The following is a 20,869-nucleotide window of genomic DNA, read 5'->3' on the forward strand; positions in this document are numbered from 1 at the left end:
TTAAATCTGCCCTAACCCTCATGTCCACTCAATCGCAGATCCTGCCTCTTAAACCTAGTCGATTTCTTTGAAACAGTCACCAAGGCCATTGATGAGGGGAAGGTGGTCTACACAGCCTACCTGGACCTCGCAAAAGCCTTCGATACAATACCCCACTCGGGCATTATAGATAAGCTCACCAGCTTAAATATAAACCCCTATGTCACTAGATGGGTTGCAAACTGGCTCAAGGACAGAACCCACATGGTTATTATTGCTGGAGCCATGTCAGACTCCAAACCAGTTACAAGTGGCGTCCCACAAGGCTCAGTCCTGGGACCTCTCTTGTTCGGTATATATTTCTCGGAGGTACAGGCCAACACGGAAGGACTGTGGCTGACCAAGTTCGCAGATGACTGCAAACTGGGCGCCATAATCGACTCTCCAGCCGACACAAACATCCTCCAAAAGGGCCTCATAGAAACAGACAACTGGTGCCAGAGCCATGGCCTCAAGCTAAACGCCAAAAAGTGTATAGTCATCCCCTTTGGCAAAAACAAAGTGCCCACAAATTACCACATAAGTGGTAATCTATTAAGTATAGAAGAAGTAATTAGGGACCTGGGGACCCAAGTTGATAGCAATCTCTCATTTGACAACCACGTGGCCAAAGTGGTTAGAAAAACATTTTATATAGCCCACCTAATCATGAAGGGATTCACATCTAGATCAGGGGAGGTCATCGTGCCTCTTTACTCATCCCTCATCAGGCCCATAATTGAGTACAATGCCCTTTTGGGATGTACCTTACCAGACACCTGCAGCAACTGGAAAGACCCCAAAAGTACCTCACCAAGAGGATCAAAGGGCTCAAACAGATGCCATATGCTGCCTGGTTAAAGAAACTACAGCTCTACTGAGTGGCATACCGCCTGCTCAGAGGCGATCTGTGCCTGACGTATAAAGCCATGTCCAACCCGGAATTAATGGACATGCTGCACCTCAGAAAATCCAAATCCCATCAAGCTACGCTCGAGACTTGAACCTCAGCACTGAAATAAATAGGACATGCTGGAGGGACAGATTCATAACCCAGAGGCTCCCTTCACTCTGGAATAAAATCCCAGTCCAGGTTAGGCAGAGTCCCTCATTGACTCTCTTCAAGAGGAATCTTGATGAGTGGATAGGGGATCATAGGTTTACCCCGGGTATCACTTCTGTGTCACTGTTAGACAGAGGCACGGTATATTAACCTCAAAAAAGGGCATAGCAAAATTAATTTAAAATGGGTGGCGAAAGCCAAACACACTCTGGCTAGGCTTATAAATGCCCTAGGGCAGATAGCCTAGTATGAACCTATGAACCTATGAACTGCTAACTATTGCTAAAGTGGGGGGCTTTGCCCCCCCTACTTAAATATACCAACTCCGAGATCACACCACAATGGAGGAAATAGTGAAGCCATGGAAACAGCCCACAAATTCTTTCCCTGGGAAAGAATTTGATGTTCCGCGGCTTCGTTGTTGTCAGTCTTCAAGGTATTGGGTTGGATATTATAACATTCAAAGTTTTGCGACTTCACTGTTATGATATAGACCCGTTTTAGAGACAGTAATCAAAATACATAATTTATAGTAGAAAAAATGTAATTACATTAAATACACATTTCCCCATCTTTATTCAGTACCCTAATTCAGACATCTCAAAAGCAGTTTGACAATGCAACTTACCTCAGGACATCCTGTTGTTGTGTAGGAACAGTAAACTGAACACTGCACTGTCAGATTGGACAGGCACTGACAGACTTCACAAATCCCATCTTTCCAGCGATCACCAATGATATGTTTTTCCCCTTGGTGTTCACAGTCCTCACAAGGTGGTGTTTGACATCTATGAATGAGGAGAAATTGAATTTTACATTTGTCCAAGGGCTGCTGGCATGCTTTTTTTGAATGTATTAAAATTCAGTATAAAACAACAAAATTAATTGTTTTAATTCTCTTGTGCACAGATACTGCAGCTGACCTTCATAACCTCATACCGAAAAAGTAATCAAATAGTTAAAACTACTGGGTCTAAGTTCATATATCGAACAAAAACTTAATCGAGCTGCTATTCCTTGAACAGTAATCCGCGAACATCGCTTTCATCAAAGAATGAAATAATTTTAAAAAAGTCATCAAAAGGTAATAGTTGGTTAACAACTCTTCGATGAAAGTGATGTTCAAGAATTACTGTTCAAGGAATAGCTGTTTGATGAAGTTTTTGTTCGATATGTGAACATAAACCAAAAGCTATTATAGTGCATAATAAAATGTAAACCATATATCCAATTAGAATTTAATGTGTATGATTTAATTTGTTCAGTACATTTACTAATGTACTGCAGTCTTAGAGAAGAAAAGTAACTCACTGTTGCATCTCTATCTTTTCTTATACAGCTATTCATATTTTACATACAAATTATATTTCCTCCAGCTCCAGTCTTTTCCTCTCATCATGCTCTGTGCTTTACAATCTTACAAACTTCCAGTCTTACTTTCTCTTCCAACTCTAAACTGTTACCTTTCCAATCATACTAAATACCTCAAAGTAAATTGCTCCAACAATCTTCCCTTTAATAAGAATCCTTGCTCTCTTGTCTAATTACAGTATAGTCTTTTCCACTAACATTAATCTCTGTATCCCTCTTTCTCATTACACATTATGTATCAGTTATACTGCTTTGTAACAATTTGTTCTCCCTTCTCATGAAAATGTAGTGATAAGTCATTTGTTTTGTCATGCTGTATTGCATTATATTTGTCTGTATCTACATTTTGTCTTTTATTTTTGTGGAGCTTTCCTCCCTGAGCTTCCTTTGAAAAGGGATTTTACATGGCCCACTCGGACCACCAATTAATCAAACACAGATAAAATACATAAATATTATGGACTGACTCCATTACTGATAGAAATTTGCAATATCATGCATGTTGTTGTACTCCCTCACCAGTATGCAATGTCTTTATACTGCTTCTTCTAAGTAGATGAGACAATATTATAGCATCAAATGCTCCAAACCTTTTCACAGAGTAGAAGGAGAACCTATAGAATTTCACTCCACATACAGCAAAGCACTACCTTTCAAAATGTTTGGCTTTAACTGCTCCATGTAAGGTCCAGATAAAATAAATAAAAACTAGCTAAATATGTCAGACTAGCAAAATTAATGAAAACAGTTCATAAAAGTTTGAAAAAAAAATCACAATTTCCCTGTTCTTTCTTTCTTTCTCTCCCCTCTCCTGTATTCCTTCAAGACAAAACAAAGTCACATTTGGGAATGCACACTTATTGAGATATCAGGCAAATGACGTCTTGAGATTGCCCAGGTAGGAACTGGGCCCAAGTATTCACAGAGATATCACAGATAAATGTGTAAGCACTCAGTACACTATACTTATTTTGCCTATATTCAGTACCATGGTTCACAGACATGGATTGACGGCCTGAACGACAGCATAAAAAGTTGCTACAATTTCTAGAAATTGTGCATAGAAGCATTTAGTACACTACTCTGTACTCCAAGATCTGGCACACAATTTCTTCCCAATCACTCATCAATAGCTAGTGTTTCCTGTTAATCTTTCACTTCACACTGTATACTTATTTTCAGCCTAGCACCACATGAGATGGACTGTGCTGTATGCCCTGTATTTTTCATCACAGTTTGTCTACATTTTTACTTTTGAGAAAGCTCACACCTGCTTTAGACTAAGCTGTTCTGTCCATATACATCACTTTCTTTGCCTACTCCAACACTGCACAGCAATGGGAAAAGCTGTGTAGCTAATGTAAACATTGCAAACTTTACTAAATAGGTTTTGCTTGCTGCACTCTGCTCTGTCAATATGCCTGAATATAATACCAAATTATTTCACAGTTATTAGGGATGCTGATAGAGACAGAATCATTACCAAAATATAGTAATGAGGGTCTGTAGTGCTATGTGAGCTACTCTTACTAGCTGGACCTCAGGAATATCACTGTATGAAACTGGTTGTGGTAGCTGTTTTACCTGTTTCACAGGGGACCTACTGCAAGTAGGTCCTGTCTTACTGTGATAAAAAGGTTTTGCATTTACAACACTCATGTTACACAGTTTTGTTTACAGTACATAGCAAGAAGGAATGGTATTTCTGTGCTACCAAGCCCAATGCAATCAGACTGCATCTGTACTGAGTCCAACAGGTTATGAAAATGGCAGCAGCTGTGACAACATTGGTTTTGAATTATATATAACTAGTGAGGAGGGTTACTTGCATTTATACTCTGTGAACACATCATTATGGCTGCACAGTGCCTTAAGGCTGTGTATACTGTCCTATCCAATTGTGTACGTTCCTCTTTGAATCACAGAGTGTTTTCATAAAGTATTCTACAGAGTACCAACATTACACCATTGTGCATAATGATTATAAATGGTATCCTTGGTCTGTTCCAGTCCAGTCAAACTATTTGTCACTTTCCACTTATGAAATAAATGAAAACAAAAGCAGTACTACAAGTCTATGTTTCTGTTTCTTCAATTAAAATTAAAATCTATTAAATTAAATCTATTAATCTATTAAAATCTAAAAACTATGAAAAATCAATATCAGACAACATGATAAGATGAAGTATTTACGTATATGGATTAAAAGGAGTACTATTACGGCACCTAAGGATATGTCAAAAGAGACTAAACAAAAGATGATACAAAAATTAGAAGTTCTTGATTATGAATATAGCTCATAAGATACACATAGAGAAATGTTTTCTAGCCCTTTTAATATTATATGCAGATCAAGGGTAACTATTTGAAATGCTGGGACCCGCTAGAACATGTCCCAAAATACGGAGACTGAATGTCTGATCTCGGAGTTGGTGTATATATATATATATATATATATATATATATATATATATATATATATATATATATATATATATGGATTTCCTCCGGGTACTCCGGTTTCCCCCCACATTTCAAAGACATGCGTCAGGAGTGTTTTTCCCTGAGCCTCTGCTCAAAATAGGCTCTGTCCTAGTTGGACTCTCCCAGTTAACAAATGTTAAATAAACATAAAAATACTTTTTTCAGTGTTTCGAAACATTAAAACAAGAATACTTGTTCATTTACTTACTTAACTGAATAAACTACTAGAAACCAACAAGGTGTCTTTGTTCCTCCCAAAGGGAGGGTATCAGAGAGACAGTCTCCTAGATCTGCTAGCTAATGTGATTTTATCTGGACTAATCCTTTATACAATTGATAACAGAATATAGGCAAAGATAAAGGGATACGGGAACGTTAAATGAAAAAAACACCTCTGGATGAGTTTACAGTTGAGTCTAGAACCAAAGCTGTAATTATAAAAAGGGAAAATTAGTACAAGATATACAATAATGTATGGTAACTATAAGAATCAATAAGAAGAGGTTAAAAAGACTTGGAAATGAGACTGGAAAGACAATATTCAAAGGAACAATTCAAGGATACTTGTATGGCTCCCTAGTATGCAACAAAATCAGACGGTTTAGGTTTTTTGCATCCCGGAGTGTGCATAAAAATTGTTATACCCTAAGAAGTCTTCATTTTTCTAGTGGTAGACAGCAATTGGAGGTGTGATGTGAAAGAGTGGGGTACAGAACAAGTTTTTGGGAATGCAACGAGTTGGTCGATTTTAAAAATTCTCTACAAGGTATTTGGTTAGAAATGTTGGGCGAGCAAATTATTGTAACTAAGGAAATTATTATTTTGAGTTAGAATACAGAAAATGAATTCTCTAGACATAGTAAGGCCCTACTAAGTTTTATGATGATGGCTGCTAAAAGACAAATACCAGAAAATGGAAAACAAAATCTAAACTAATCGTAAGAGAATTACTGAATGTTTTAAAGGAGAAAAAAGATTGGATGTGGGATTTTTTTTTTATAAAACTGAAGGAGCAAACTACACAGAAATAAATGGAATCTATGGGAACAGTTCATGCAGTACATTGTTCAGGAGGAAGACAAGGAGGAAGAGTGAAATTTCAGGGAAGACAGGGCTGGAGAAATCTATGTAATGTTAAACTGCATAATAAGTTAGTTATGTTCTGTTTTATAACTATCTGTGCTCCCATGTCACTGTATAGTGTTGTTGTTGTTTGTCTTTTTGGCTTTTCCCTGTTAGGGGTTGCCACAGCGGAACTCCGGTTCGCTAATTATTGATACTAGATTTTTATGGTGCCACGTTGCCAGCCCAATGCCCAACCTTCAGCGAAGGCACGCCCATTCAAGCATGTCTTTCGGAGGCCACTCGATCGCGGGGAGGACATGCAGACTCCACACAGAAGGCACCCCAGTCGAGAATTGATCAGGTGAACCTCTTGCTGTGAGGCAACAACGCTACCGCTGTACCACCACACAGTGTGTGAAGTTAATAATGGTGTTAAATGTCAATATTGGGCTATAGATAACAAAGATTTACAAGCCCACCCTATTCTTAGTTTTCTACCTCACAATATATGTTCTGAAACTCATTGGTAAATAAGGAAAGTGGAACTGAGTATGTAAAGTGAAAGATATGTCCTCATCAAAAACTTTTAGTTGTGTACTTACCATAATGATAGATGTATGTGATCCATCTCGCCTACATTCATTACTGACGGGCTCGGAGCCGAGATTCGGCTCCGACTCGGCCACTATTACTAGCACAAAGTCTCTCATTGGCTGGGCTAACCCTGTATCCCAGGATGCATCACGCCCAAACCCCCAGATCTTGTTTGCCCCAATATTATTTTCCCACATACACCACCACAAGGATATATATGTAAGAGGAGAGAAAAAATAATATCCTCAGAGGAATCAGAATAAAAGTTTCCTCCAAGTCCAACAGGTAGGGGGAAGGAGGGCGGGTACGTACGAATGTAGGCGAGATGGATCACATACATCTATCGTTATGGTAAGTACATAACTAAAAGATGTAATGTGATCCTATCTCGCCTACATTCATTACTAACGGGACAGCGTCCCTAGCACCTAAATCCTGAGAGGCTCACTGGAAAACACTCCTGAGCACTATGGAACCAAAGGAAGCCTGACCTCTAGAGGCCACGTCCAGTTTATAATGAGAAATAAAGGTATGTGGAGAAGTCCAAGTAGCCACTGCACATATCTCATCTATGGATAGTCTAGCATGAAAAGCCACTGAAGTTGACATAGCCCTGGTAGAATGCGCCTTAACTGGAAAGGAAAGATCCTTACCCACTAATGCATAAATAAATGAGATGCAGTCTCTAATCCACTTAGCTATGGTGCCCTTAGTTACAGATCTGCCAATTCTATTGTCTGAAAAGGACACACAACTGATCTGATTTTCTCTCCTGTTGTGTCCTATTTAAATAAAACCTCAGTTGTCTATGCACATCCAACTGGTGAAATTTGTATTCCACTTTGTTGGAAAACCGTGGAAAAAAGACCGGAAGCTCAACATACTGGTGGAGACAAAGTGCAGAAGAGACCTTAGGGAGAAAAGAAGGATTAAGTCTCAGAGATACTCTGTCCTTATGAACAATTAAATAAGGAGGTTTAACAGAAAGGGCTTGAAGCTCCGATACCCTTCTGGCTGAAGTTATGGCTACCAAGAAGGCAGTCTTCCATGACAAAAATTTCAATTCGCAGGAAACCTGCCGGCTCAAAGGGAGAAGACAGCAAAGCTCTGATCACCACATCTAAATCCCATGGCAAAACAGGTTGCGAAACCGGAGGGCGAAGCAACCAGGCTCCTTTCAGAAAGGCTTTACACAGCTTATGACCCATGAGGGACGGCTCATGTACAACACGATAATTGGAGATTGCTGCCAACTGAACCTTTATAGTGGAGGCAGCCGAGCCCTGTCTAAAGAGTGTTGCTAAGAAATCTAACACCGCCGACACAGGGGCTGTAAGGGGATCAAGATCATGTTGCTGAGCCCAAATTGCAAATCTTTTCCATTTACTAGAGTATATTTTCCTAGTAGAAGACTTGTGGGAGGAAGACAGAATATGTACTACTTCCGGGGTAAAGATATGCTGTCTGACTAAAGTCGGAAGAGGAGAAGCCATGCAGCGAGCTTGAATGTTCGTAGGGATGGATGGAGCTGTCCTGACTGATGAGTCAATAGGTCTGGAGCTGGGTCCAGAATCCAAGGACCATCCACCGCATACTTCCGAAGGAAGGGCAACCAAACTTGACGGGGCCAGTGTGGTGTGATCAAAATCATCTTGCTTCCCAAGCAGGTAGCCTTCTGAATCACTCTTGGTAGAAGAGGGACCGGCGGGAAGGCGTAGAGCAGACCGGAGGGCCAATTGTGGACTAGAGCATCCCTGGGTTACTCCCCCTGTGGGGGGATCAGAGTGAAAAAATTGCTGCAGTTTGCATTCAGGGGGCTGGCAAAGAGGTCGCAGCAGGGAAGGCCCCACTTGGAGAAGATCTGAGAAGCCACTCTGTCGTTCAGGGACTACTCGTGAGGCATCAGAATAGCTCTGCTCAGCCTGTCTGCTATCACACTGGACTTCCCCGGAATGTGCGTTGCCACTAGAAAGCACTGGGAAGCGATCGCCCAATTCCACACTCTCATGGCCTCCCTGCAAAGGGGGTAGGACTTGGTTCCTCCCTGCTTGTTCAGATACCAGACAACTGACATATTGTCGGAAAGAATCGCAATAGTTCCCCTGGGAAGAAAGCCATGAAGTGCCTGCAACGCTAGAAGCACCGCTCTCATTTCTAGAACATTGATATGCAAGTGAACCTCGTGGTCTTTCCACGTACCTTGGACCGTCTCGCCCAGATAATGCCCCCCCCACCCTATCTGGGAGGCGTCTGTGGTTACTGTGGCAATAGGGGATAGGGGCTCAAGGGTCTCCCTCGATCCAGATTGGACGAGAGAAGCCACCAACGCAGATCCTGCCGGCATCTCTCCGTGATGAGAATCGGATGGGACAAGGGGCGTTCCTGATATGACCACTGGGCTGAAAGGAGCCACTGAAGTATTCGCATGTGTAACCTGGCAAGCGGAACTAGGAGAATGGTAGCTGCCACTGATCCCAACAACTGAAGAACCATCCTGGCTTGGGCTTTTTCCCGGGGTAATAAAGCCAGGACTTGGGCCTGTAACACTTTTATTCTCTCTGTCGGTAGGAAAGCTCTCATCTCTACAGAGTCTAGCTCTGCGCCGATAAAGGCAACACGCTGTGATGGCAGCAATACAGACTTTGCCCAGTTAAATGAAATCCCTAGAAGATGGCCCAATTTGACAGCAGCTCTCATGGCTTGAACAAGTAGATGCCTGGTGGGGACGGTGAGGAGCCAGTCGTCTAGATAAGGAAACACCTGGAATCCTAGACGTCTCAGGTGAGCTGTCAACACTGCCAGACACTTGGTGAACACCCTGGGGGCTGTGGTGAGACCAAAGGGCAGGGCCCGGAATTGAAAATGACTGGCTCCCAGCTGGAAGCGTAAATGATTCCTGGAAGCCTTGTTTATCTTGATGTGATAATAGGCATCCTTGAGATCGAGGGAGCACATCCATACTCCTTTTTCCAACAATGGGAAAATGGATTGCAAAGTGACCATTCGGAACTTGGACTTCTTTACAAAGCGGTTTAGATTTAGAAAGAAGACTTGAAAGCCTCCGCAAAATGACACAAGTGCATCCAAGCTCGCCTCCTGAGGGCTACGCCCGAACTCGCTGCTCTACCCACCCCCTCGGTTGCATAAGATATGAGCCTCATGGACGAGTTGACAATGGAAGAAAGGGTAGACAGCTGGGCATTAACAGACTGGGCCAACGCCTCAGGCAAGTTACCTGACAGGGTATCTCCCAACTCCTTTATGATATCCCTTTGGAGCCGCGTAAAATGACACAAATAATTCAGCGACCGCAAGGTAAAGGTCGCTGAAGACAGGGTATGTTTCCCATACCTATCCATACTCCTAGACTCCTTATTAGGAGGATGGATGGAAGTAGAAGCCTCTGCCACATCTTGGTGAGTGGCAAACGCCACCACCATAGCATCCACAGGTATTCCCTTGGTCAAAAATTATTTCCCAGGAGGCGCAGATAAGAACTTATTGGGGCAGCTAGGAACTGGCTCCACAGAGTCAGGGTGTTCCCACACCCTTCGACAAATAAGAACCAATAATTCATCGAAGGGTGGAGACACCCAGGAGGCGGAAGGCTGGGCTCCGAAGGCCTTGAGGAAGACCGACTCCTCCTCAGAAGGGTTTTTGGATGGCCAGTCGCCCCGCTGTCTCAAGATCTCCAGGATATCGGAGAATGAGACATCATCAGAGGACGACTTCGGGGACCCTTCTGCATCATCGAGGTCAGTGTCCGAGGTGACAGACTCATCTGGGGAGTCTACGTGCTTCTTCTTACACAACTTCTTCCTGGGAGGCTCTTCAGGCACAGACTCTGAAGGGCCCTCAGAAAGTAGGGGACCACACATGGAGGTATCCTCAGGCCTAGGAGCCCCACTGTCCAGAGATAGGGGGGCACCAGAAGCTCTAGTCACAGCGTCTAGGGAAGGAGTTGCTGATTCAGGTGAAGTCACTATGGACTTGGCCAGCACGCTCCTCATAGCCTCGAAGGCAGGTCCACCAGAATCGGACGAAAAACCCGCCTCCAAGACCATGACCGTAGTCGGGGTATCCCTAGCCGAAGCACCAAAGGGGAGACTCGGAGCCGCAGTCTGAAGCCCCGATGTATCCCCCTCGGGTACGACTGAGGACACCCAAGTACCGAAACCTGTAGAAGGAATGGAAAAGGTTGGAGCTGATGTCAGATCCGAAAGACTAGCAGGAGGTTTCGGAGCCGACCCAGGAACTTCACTCGATTCGGCAGACTCCGGCTCCGACGACACCGAGGTTGTCGGAGGAGGAAGAAACAGAACCGATATAGTAGCTGGCTCTGGAGCCGACTGGGCTGGAGCCGAAAATAATTTAGATAACACTGGCGACTGGAGGAGCCTCTGGACCACCCTATCGACATCCGAATCCGAGAGCCTGGAGGACTTGGAGGAGACAGACGGGGGTCGAGAAACCTTCTCTGTCGGAACTGAGACAAAACTGGGGGAACGGCTCCGAATCAGCTCCAAAAGGATCGCAGCCGAAGCAGGCTCAAGAACCACCGCAACCTCCTTCTGCGCCGACGACCATGGAACCGAAGAAGCCGACCCCGCAACAGACAATATTTCCTGTGGCTCCGAGACCAGTGGAGCCGAGAAAGGAGACATAGCCTTGGACAGTACTTCCTGCGGCTCCGAGACCAGTGGAGCCAAGGAAGGAGATGTAGTTTTAGACCTTTTCTCCGGATGATGCACCGATGAACTAGTCGGAGCCGGAGACTTCACTTTAGACTTTGACCTGGATTTCTCAGAGGGAGGAGAAGACGCCAGAGTTTCCTCAAAGGAGGGTTTAATCAAACCCTTGAGGATAAGTTTATTTTTTCTCTCCAGTAAAACCCTGGCAGAGAAGGCATGACACACACTGCAGGATTCCTGCAAGTGTATGGCACCGAGACAATATACACAGATGGCGTGGCCATCAGTCAGCGACATCTTATACGCACATTTGGCGCATTTTTTAAAGCCAGATGGCTTAAGTTCTTTTGGTTCTTTGCCCGACATAAGGAACACAATCCACAAGTAGAGCAACAATATTTTGAATTTAAACAATAAGTCACACGAAGCACACTCAGCAACACAAGGTAGGGAGGGAGGAAAGGCCTCTAACTTAAATGCCCGACACTAACAACACAAGATAGGGCAAAGGCCCTCTAACTCAAACGGGCCTAGCCCGCCAAACAGAAGGATTAACCAATAAACAAATGCAATCAGTCACAACAATGGATACAACAGACAACGTAGCTATTAGAATAGCTTTTTTTGGTATAATAACTCGAAGCTATAAGTTCAAAAACAAAAAAGAGGGTACTTAGCCACAGCCAAGTCGAGACCACGTCGTTACTCTAGGAGCGGAAAACGAGATCAGGGGGTTTGGGCGTGATGCATCCTGGGATACAGGGTTAGCCCAGCCAATGAGAGACTTCGTGCTAGTTATAGTGGCCGAGTCGGAGCCGAATCTCGGCTCCGAGCCCGTCAGTAATGAATGTAGACGAGATAGGATCACATTACATCAAAAGTTATGTACTTAACATAATGATAGATCCATGTTGTTTGATTTTCATCTGGTTCAAAAGTATGGGTTATCAGATTTGATTAGATCTGACCTCGGCACTAACTCTGAAGCTTCCTCAGCTCTGGAGCTCTGACTCCTCCCCTACCCATAATTCGCTAGACTCCACCTTAGTTGCTCAGATCAAGTTTGCCCCAGTGATATATCAGAAACATTCAACAAAAGGAACCATCCTAAGAATGAACCCATAGGTTAGACGGTCCCAGTCTGATGAGGAATAGTAAGTAAAGTCTCACATAACTGCACAGAGAATAAAAGTCCACTCAATCATCTTGAAGCTACAGGTGACAATTTGGAAGGGGGCTGGAGGAAGTTAGTTTGAACCTGACAAAAATCAAACAATGTGGATCTAATTTAAAAAAAAAAAAAACATGGATCTAATGTTATGGCAGGTACATAACTTTTGTATCTAATGTTGTCTATTTTCATCCATTTCAAATGTATGGGGCAGAATCCCAAACTGTCAGCCTGGATGGTATCAAGGAAGGACATTCCTGAGTATGGTGGAACCAAAAGAGGAATGTGATCTGGACTAAGTATTCAGCTTATAGTGAGACACAAAGGTGTGTACCATAAGCCAAGTGGCCACAACACAAATGTCATCAGTGCAGAGTCCTCTGTTAAAAGCTGCTGAAGTCTACAGAGGGCAGCCCTAGTTGACTGAGCTTTTGATTTACCTGGTAAGGGAAAATTCTTCTTATTACAGACAAAGAAGATACAATCTGAGAGCCATCTGGATAAGTAACCTTAGTAACTTCCTTCCCCAACTTTGGTTTTGAAAATGAAATGAACAATTTATTGTTTCTTCTGAATTGTTTTGTTCTGTGAATCTAGAATCTGAGCTGTTTGTGTACATCATATGCAACAAGCATTCTCCATTGTTTGAATATCTGGGGAAAACACACTCAAATGTATGCATTCATTTAGATTTACTTTGGATGCCACATTAGGAATAAAGGATGTGCTAGTTCTAAGGGAAGCTATATCTCTGTGAAATACCAGATATATGGAGGCTTACATGAAAAAGTCTGTAACTCCAGTATTCATTTGGTTGATGTCACTGCCACTAAGAATATTGTTTTCCAAGTAAAACATTTTAGATCTGTTGTAGATGTGGGTTCAAATGGAGACTGAGTCAGAGGCTGTAGCAAAATGGTGATGTCCCATGGAGGTCCTGGGTCTCTAATGGGAGGTCTTAGTAGAAAGGTATATTTCAAGAAAGCTTTGGAAATTTTTATTGAAGCTATTAGAATATCTTATATCCAACATGAAAATTTGAAATTCACGCCAACTGTACCTTTTCTATCTTTCAAAAGCATTTTTAAACAAAAACAACTTTATTAAATTATCACTTATGACACAGACAATCTTATGTTTGTATAAATGAAAAACAAACCACTTTAACACAATTTTAGCTACAAACACTATGCATCACAGACCCAGTTGAGACAACTGTACTTGCAAACATTATACACCACTTATAATATATCCAATGATTGTCACTTAAGTATTACATAGTTCATTCAAATCCTGCCTTCTTTTAAACCTGGCTCCTCCGCTGCATAAAATGTTCCCACAGTTCCCATTTTTTTCCTGTGTAATTTGCTCTTTCCCTTTTCTAAAGATCCCAATTCCAGTTGCTTTATCTCTGTTACTATATTCACTTCTTCTAGTAAAGTTGGTTTAGACTTTGATTTCCATTTTCTAGTAATTGCTTTTTTGGCAGCCACCAAAATTAGACTCAGCAAGGCCTTACTATGTTTAGGCAATTCCATTTCTGTATTATAGCTCAGAAAAAAATAATTTCCTTAGTTATACCAATCTGCGCACCCAGTATCTCTGATAGAGTAGTCTGCAGGGAATTTTTAAAGTCTGCCAACTCATTATACTCCCAGAAAATATGTCCCAGTTACCTCTTTCTTCAGCATCACACCTCCAACATTTTTTCTACCTGAGGAAAAATTCTTTGGCGCCTACTGGGGGTATAAAAATACCTATGTAAACACTTCCAAGCAAAGATCCTAAATCTTCTTGACTTTGTTCCATATTTGAGAGATTTACATATATCCACTTATTGTCTCTTTGTGAATTACTTATCCAGTGTCTCTTCCTAATCCTTTCTAAGCTGCTCTGATTGATTCTTATAGTTGTCATGCAATATTTCATATGCTCTACTAATTATTCTTTTTTTAACAGCAGCTTCTGTTCTATATGCTAATAAAAACTCTACCAATGGTGGTCTTTCATTTACGGCCCCCTATTTCTTTGCCTTTGACTATACTCTGATATCAATCCTTGCTAGGAAAGGCAGTCTCTAACCTGCAGTCCAAATAAATTATTGGTGTCTTCCCATTCTATTACCTTTCCCTTTTTAGTTATTTCCTCCCAATACCTTGGATCCTTTGCCAGTTTGCTCCAATATATTCCAGTCCACTCTTGCCTATTGTCTGTATCCCTAATTGCAGTCATCCCTATTGGCAGAATCTCTTTTCTCAATTCCCATGCTGGTTTAGTTCTTAAAATACTTTCTGCTACTTTATGAATATAATATTCTGTATGATTATTGTCATTCTCCTTAAGGGACTTTGTTTAGTTCCCACCTGACCACCACGAGTGTTGAGGAAAAAATAAAAAACAGAAGCCTTTTGGTGGAATTATGCAACAATGACAACCTAACCCAAAAGATAAGAAAAGTAAGGAAAGTTGCATTCTAATTTACACCTGGGATTTCAATACAATTAAATCCATTATTAAGGAGTACTGGGCCATCCTCACTGACAATCAGTAGCTTGCAAGGATTCTAGAAGATCACTTTGTATATAAAAAAAGAGCAGAAGCATGCTTAACTATGTGGAAAAGAAAAATAAGGGAAACCAGGATGACATGAGCACTAAAATCTGTGGGCCACCTAACTGCGCTTTCTGTGAATACTTGATGCGACTCATTTAAGTACCCCTGTGACACCTGTGCACTGGCCCAGTAATCAAGGAGCCTCAATCCTCACCACTAACACCAGTGATGGTCTTGCACTTTGGGAGGGATAACAAATACACACACAGTAAAGTACAATTTCCCTTAAGAGCACACAGAGATCACAATCAGTCTGGGGCTGGTTTCTCCCTTTCTCTCCAGATCCCCAATAAGACTCCCCACTGGCACAGCTACAGGGTACAGATCTCAGCCGAGTAGTCAAGCCAAAACATCCAGTGCCCTCTCTGTCCAACCAGTGCTTCGTGTCCCTGCCCAAGTAGCTGACACACACACACACACACTTTGAGATTTGGTTTATATACAAACACGCAGACACTCCTGGGGAAGGCTGGCATAGGTTCTCCAGCTATGCCCCCTCTTGCCAAGGTATAAGGTAGTAATCACTGCCACCACCTACTCTTTATCAGCTACTAAAAAGGCCCTTACCAAAGGGTGTCCAATTATTATAGAACAATATTATTATTCAATTAGTAAGTGTGACGAACAGCAAGGCATATTTGGAGTGACTTTGTACAATATCTCTATATACATGCAATGTACTCTACAGCTTAAATTATCTCTACACAAAACAGCCACAGTTGAAAGGTTTAAAATATTTAATAATTAATAAAAACACAAGACAAATCTTCTCAGATCAACACAGTGCTAGTCAAGAGTTCAGAGATCACAGGAAAATGCTTAAAATAATACTGTAAAATAGTCTGACATAAATATAGAAAACAGCTAGTCTAAACTTACTATTTTCTATCTATTTCTTAAGACAAACACTAAAGTCTAAGATTCTACTTACATAGCGACAGAGCCAAGCAAGTGCTGGTGAGCGGTCAGTTCTGAAGACAACTACAAAATGCTCTGATTCTCTCTCTCTCTGAGAAAGTCTTAAAAATAATACATCACTGCTGACTGATTTTAGATTACATCATTCTTCTCTGGTTCCCAAGCTAACAAAAAAAAAGTTACGTCTTACCATAACGTTCCATCTGTGTTGTTCATCTTTTTTCATTCATCACTGATGGGTTCGGTTCTGAGCCCTCGGAACCGAGTCGGCCTATTACCATGCTCGCGCCAGCCAAAAAACTCTAGCGCTAAGTCTCTACCCAGAGTGCCCTTCTCCCTGTTACCTCATATCGAGTTTACTAAGAAAGGAAGTAAAGCCAAGGCCACTTCTATGCAAGTACTCTAGTGCACCACTTAGACCCAAAGCCTTTGGAGGGGGAAGGAGGGTGGGAAGTGATGAATGAAAGAAGATGAACAACACAGATGGAACGTTATGGTAAGACAGAACTTCTTTATCTGATGTTGTTAATCTTCTTTCCATTCATCACTGATGGAACAGAATCCTAAGCTACCTTGAGGTCCATGGGCGGCCCTTATGGAAGAACATTCCTGAGGACCATTGAGCCGAAGGCAGCTCTCCCCCTGGAGACCACATCCAATTTTTAATGCTTGATAAAGGTATGAGGCTTAGCCCAAGTAGCTGCTATGCAGATGTCATTCACAGATGCCCTGGAATGGAATGCTATAGAAGTTGCCATGGATCTAATGGAGTGGGCTTTAACTTTTGACATGGATTCATTATGGAGGGAATAGGTGACACGTATGCAGTCTCTTAGCCATTTTGATAATGTAACCTTGGAAACAGCCTCTCCCATTTTGGGTCCTGAAAAGGAGATGAAAAGCTGTTCAGATTTACGGATAGGTTTGGTCCTGTCTAGGTAAAACGTAAATTGTCTATGTACATCTAAGGTGTGAAGGCAATACTCTCCTCTATTGGCAAAATTCAGAAAGAACACTGGTAGATCAATAGACTGGTTAATAGAGAATTCAGAAAATACTTTGGGAAGAAAGGATAGGTTCATTCGAAGTGACACTCTGTCTTTATGAAAGACCAGATAGGGCTTCTTGATACACAATGCCTGCAGCTCCAAAACTCTTCTGGCAGAGGTAATAGGTACCAGGAACAAAGATTTCCAAGACAAAAACTTTAGGTCACACTTAACTGCAGGCTCAAAGGGCTTTTGAGTCAAAGACTGGAGGACTAAAGTGAGGATCCATGGTACGAGTTGTCTGAGAGGAGGTCTGAGATGAGAGGTCCCTTTGAGGAAAGTCTTGCAAAGGTGTAACGAAATAAGAGGGGTGCCATCTATACCATTGTGGAAGTTGGAAATTGCTGCTAGATGTACATGTACTGTAGAGGCAGAGGATCCGTTATCAAAAAACTTAGCCAAATATTGAAGCACTGCAGTAACTGAAGCCGAATACAGGTCTAGCATGTTATCCTTGGAACAAATAGAAAACCTTTTCCATTTATCCTGATATATGGTTTGTGAGAGGCCATAATGATGTCTCAATGATCTGTGGTGATAGAGTGCCAGGCAGTTTGGTGCAAAGAGAAAAGACCCCCCGACTGCTTTCTGAGGTAAGCAATCGGACCGCCCCTCAGGAGCATTAGGCTGTCCAGAGAAAGAGACCCTAGAGCCTTGGTTGCGAGGACACCCTCTGCCTCTATAGGGGTGTCTTCCAGAATTGTTACCCATTCTGCCTCTGGGAGTATCATTACCACATGTGCCACAGAAAGGACCCTGAGATTTCTTATGCCACATTTTCCCACTACTCTGTTTCCTGGAGAAGGTACGTTGAGGGTTGGAAAACCGAAGGCCTATGGCAGATAGGGTTTTTCCATCTTGCTCACACCTGGCTAGTGTATCCTTCACTTTGGAGCCAAAGAGGGATGAAGCTTCGAAGGGAGCATTCAGAAAGGAAGACTTGAAGGTATCTGCCAGGTCACAGACACGCATCCAGGCATGACGTCTCATAACAATGCTCGAACCTGCTGCTCTAGCAGCCCCTTCAGTCGCGTGTGAGAGCAACCTTATGGACAAGTTGGATATTGATTCCAGGGTTGCTAGCTGCAAGGCAACTTTGTCCCTGACCTCGTCAAACAACTGTCCTGTGAGTACCCCAGAGAGATGGGAGATCAAGTCCCTCTGGAGCCTCGTAAAATGTGCCAAATAATTCAGGGATCATATAGCAAAGGTCGCTGATGCAAAAACACGCTTCCCAAGTCTGTCCACTGCCTGGGACTCCCTGTTGGGTGGGTGGACAGTGGGACGTTCCTCAGCCAAATCCTTTTTCGTGGCCACTGCCACCACCATAGCATCAACTGGTAACCCTTTGGACCATTGCAGATTCTCAAAAGGAGGGGACAGAATTTTGTCTGGTCTCCAGGGGATCGCCTCAATGGAATCAGGGTTCTTCCACGTGCACTGCATAATGAGCTTGGCAGGCAGGGTCACCCAAGAGGTAGACGGCTGGGCACGAAAAGCCTGCAGGAACACGGACTCCTCAGACGAAAGGTTTCCCATCACCTCTCTGTTTTAACATCTCCAGGATGTCTCCAAAGGAGATATCATCAGGGGGTGACCATGGGGACCCTTCATCATCATCGTAATTCATGTCTTCTGTTAAGGACTCCTCAGGCGAGTCCACGTGCTTCCTCTTGCACATCTTCTTTTGAGGGGGCTCCTCAGTGTGGGTCTCTGAGGAGGACTCGGAAGAGTGGGTACTCTGAACAGGGGTGTCCTGCGGCTTCTCTGCCTGGTGTCCCGGGGGAGTGGTCTGTGACAGCTGCAGCTCAGGGAGAAAAAAACTGGGATTCCGACATCATAGGAGTGCTACCAGACATAAGAGCCCTCTTCATCACGTGGAAGGCAGGCCTGCCCGAAGTGGGATGGGAGCCCGGAACAGAGAAAGGAACCTCAGGACCGGGGCCACATCATGCTCCGACAAACCAACCCCCATGGGTGGAGCCTCAAGCAAGATTGGCGCAGATGCAGCCATTGGCACCAAGGAGAAGCCGGGGAGAAAGTCGGCACCATACCCTGGGCTGATGCGTCCGTCCCCCAATCTCCAGTCTGCGGAAGGACTGGTTTGATGGGAACTGAATACCACAGGGAAAACTTGAACTCAGAGTGAGTTGCACCGTAGGCACTGAGGTGGTGGGTTCCAAGAAGGATGTCGGAACAGAAGGCTTCGGAATCGAGATGGTCGAAGAAGAAGTGCAAGATGGAGTCCGTGGATAAGGCAACCCAAGTCCAGCAGGTGGATGGGTTTTAGAAAGTGATGGAATCCCCCTAGCTACCAACAGCTGGTCCACAAGATGCATCACGTCGTGTTCCGAAAGGCTCCTGGTGGATCTAGTGGATACTCCAGATGGGGAGTCAGGACGTTCAAGAAATGGGCTATACGCTTGGCCCAAAAACGGGTCTACTGAGGGAGAGTATTGGGTCCGTGGTGCAAGGTCTGCCAGCACTGAAGTCTCTAGTTTCGAGACCGGAAGCAAAGGGGTCAGATCCAGTGAGGTTAGTACAACGCTCAGCGCAAAGTGGCACTTGGAGCCAAAATGGTCGGTTCCAAAATGGAAACTGAAGTCGAAGGTGTGCCCTGAGCCGAAGAAGCTACAGTTGCCGAAGTCGAAATAGGCGTAGTAAGATCTATGATCAGTGCCGGAGGCAGGGCCTGTGCCAATAACGGCATCGGTATCGAAGGTTTTGAGACAGTTGGAGCCAAGGAAGGAGGAGACGAAGAGGCAGATTTATGCTCCGACGATAACTTGGGGACCTTAGATTTCCCAGGTTTGCTCGGGTCACCCGATGGTGAAGAAGGAACAGAACTGGATCTCTTTTTGTCCTTAGAAGGAGGGGTTGAGACCTCCATCACAGAAATGGCCTTTGAGAAGGGAGACTTGAGTAACCCCTTCAGAATGAGTTTATTTTTGTACTCATTAAGAGTGTATTGGCTGAAACTTTGACAAATATCACATGGAGGCTGCACCGAAAGGTGGGCTACTCCCAAACAGCATACACAGTCATAATGCAAGTCACTATTAGGTAACTTGCCCTTACAAGAAGTACAGTGCTTAAAGTCAGAGGTAGCCTTCTTATCTGACATTTTAGTAGAAAAGGACACCACAACTAACTGTATAATCCAATAATAATGAAGTTACTCGGTTCAAAAATCACAAGAAAAATACAAATATTACAACACATTGTATATGAGAAGAAAGGGAACACCTGAATAAAGATAAAAGCTAACAGGTTAAACAAGAGAAAACATTACCAGCTATGGTATTGATGAAATGCATTTCTCCCCGGGCCTCCGCTGAAAACAGGATCTGTGGAACCTAGTTGGACTTTCCCGGTCAACAAATGTTAAATAAATAAATAAATAAATAAATAAATAAATAAATAAATACTACAAGGGTAAGAGAAAAGGCCGTACCAACAATGGTACTTAAAGTTTACCAATGGTAACAATGTGTAGAGTGGAAAATATACTGTTAGATCGAAGAAAAGACACTAGTAATACTAAAGGTTTTGTAAGATATGAAGATATCCAAAAACTTTTACACAAATATCAAAAAAGATTTTACTTAGCTGAGAGCTCGGCTAAAATGCGGCTTTACGGCTACGTGGCAAACGAGATCTGAGGTAAGAGGGAGAAGGGCATTCTGGGTAGAGACTTAGCTCAAGAGTTTTTTTGGCTGGCACGAGCTTGGTAATAGGCCGACTCCGTTACGAGGGCTCGGAACCGAACCCATCAGTCATGAATGGAAAGAAGATTAACAACATCAGATCTCAGAGTTTTAACATTTCTTTG

At 43.0% G+C, this 20,869-nt stretch overlaps 1 protein-coding gene across 1 annotated transcript in view; it reads right to left on the minus strand.

Moving 5' to 3' along the window:
* LOC122797804 (SCO-spondin-like) overlaps positions 1–20,869 on the minus strand; it is a 4,708,783-nt gene that overhangs the window by 3,106,975 nt on the left and 1,580,939 nt on the right. The window contains exon 40 of the mRNA XM_044066325.1: positions 1,710–1,869. Coding sequence (XP_043922260.1) covers positions 1,710–1,869 — 160 coding nt within the window. The remainder of the gene's footprint in view (positions 1–1,709; positions 1,870–20,869) is intronic.

This window comes from Protopterus annectens, chromosome 3.part1 (assembly GCF_019279795.1).
Source record: "Protopterus annectens isolate FY-2018-M chromosome 3.part1, PAN1.0, whole genome shotgun sequence".
Classification (NCBI taxonomy): Eukaryota; Metazoa; Chordata; order Ceratodontiformes; family Protopteridae; genus Protopterus; species Protopterus annectens.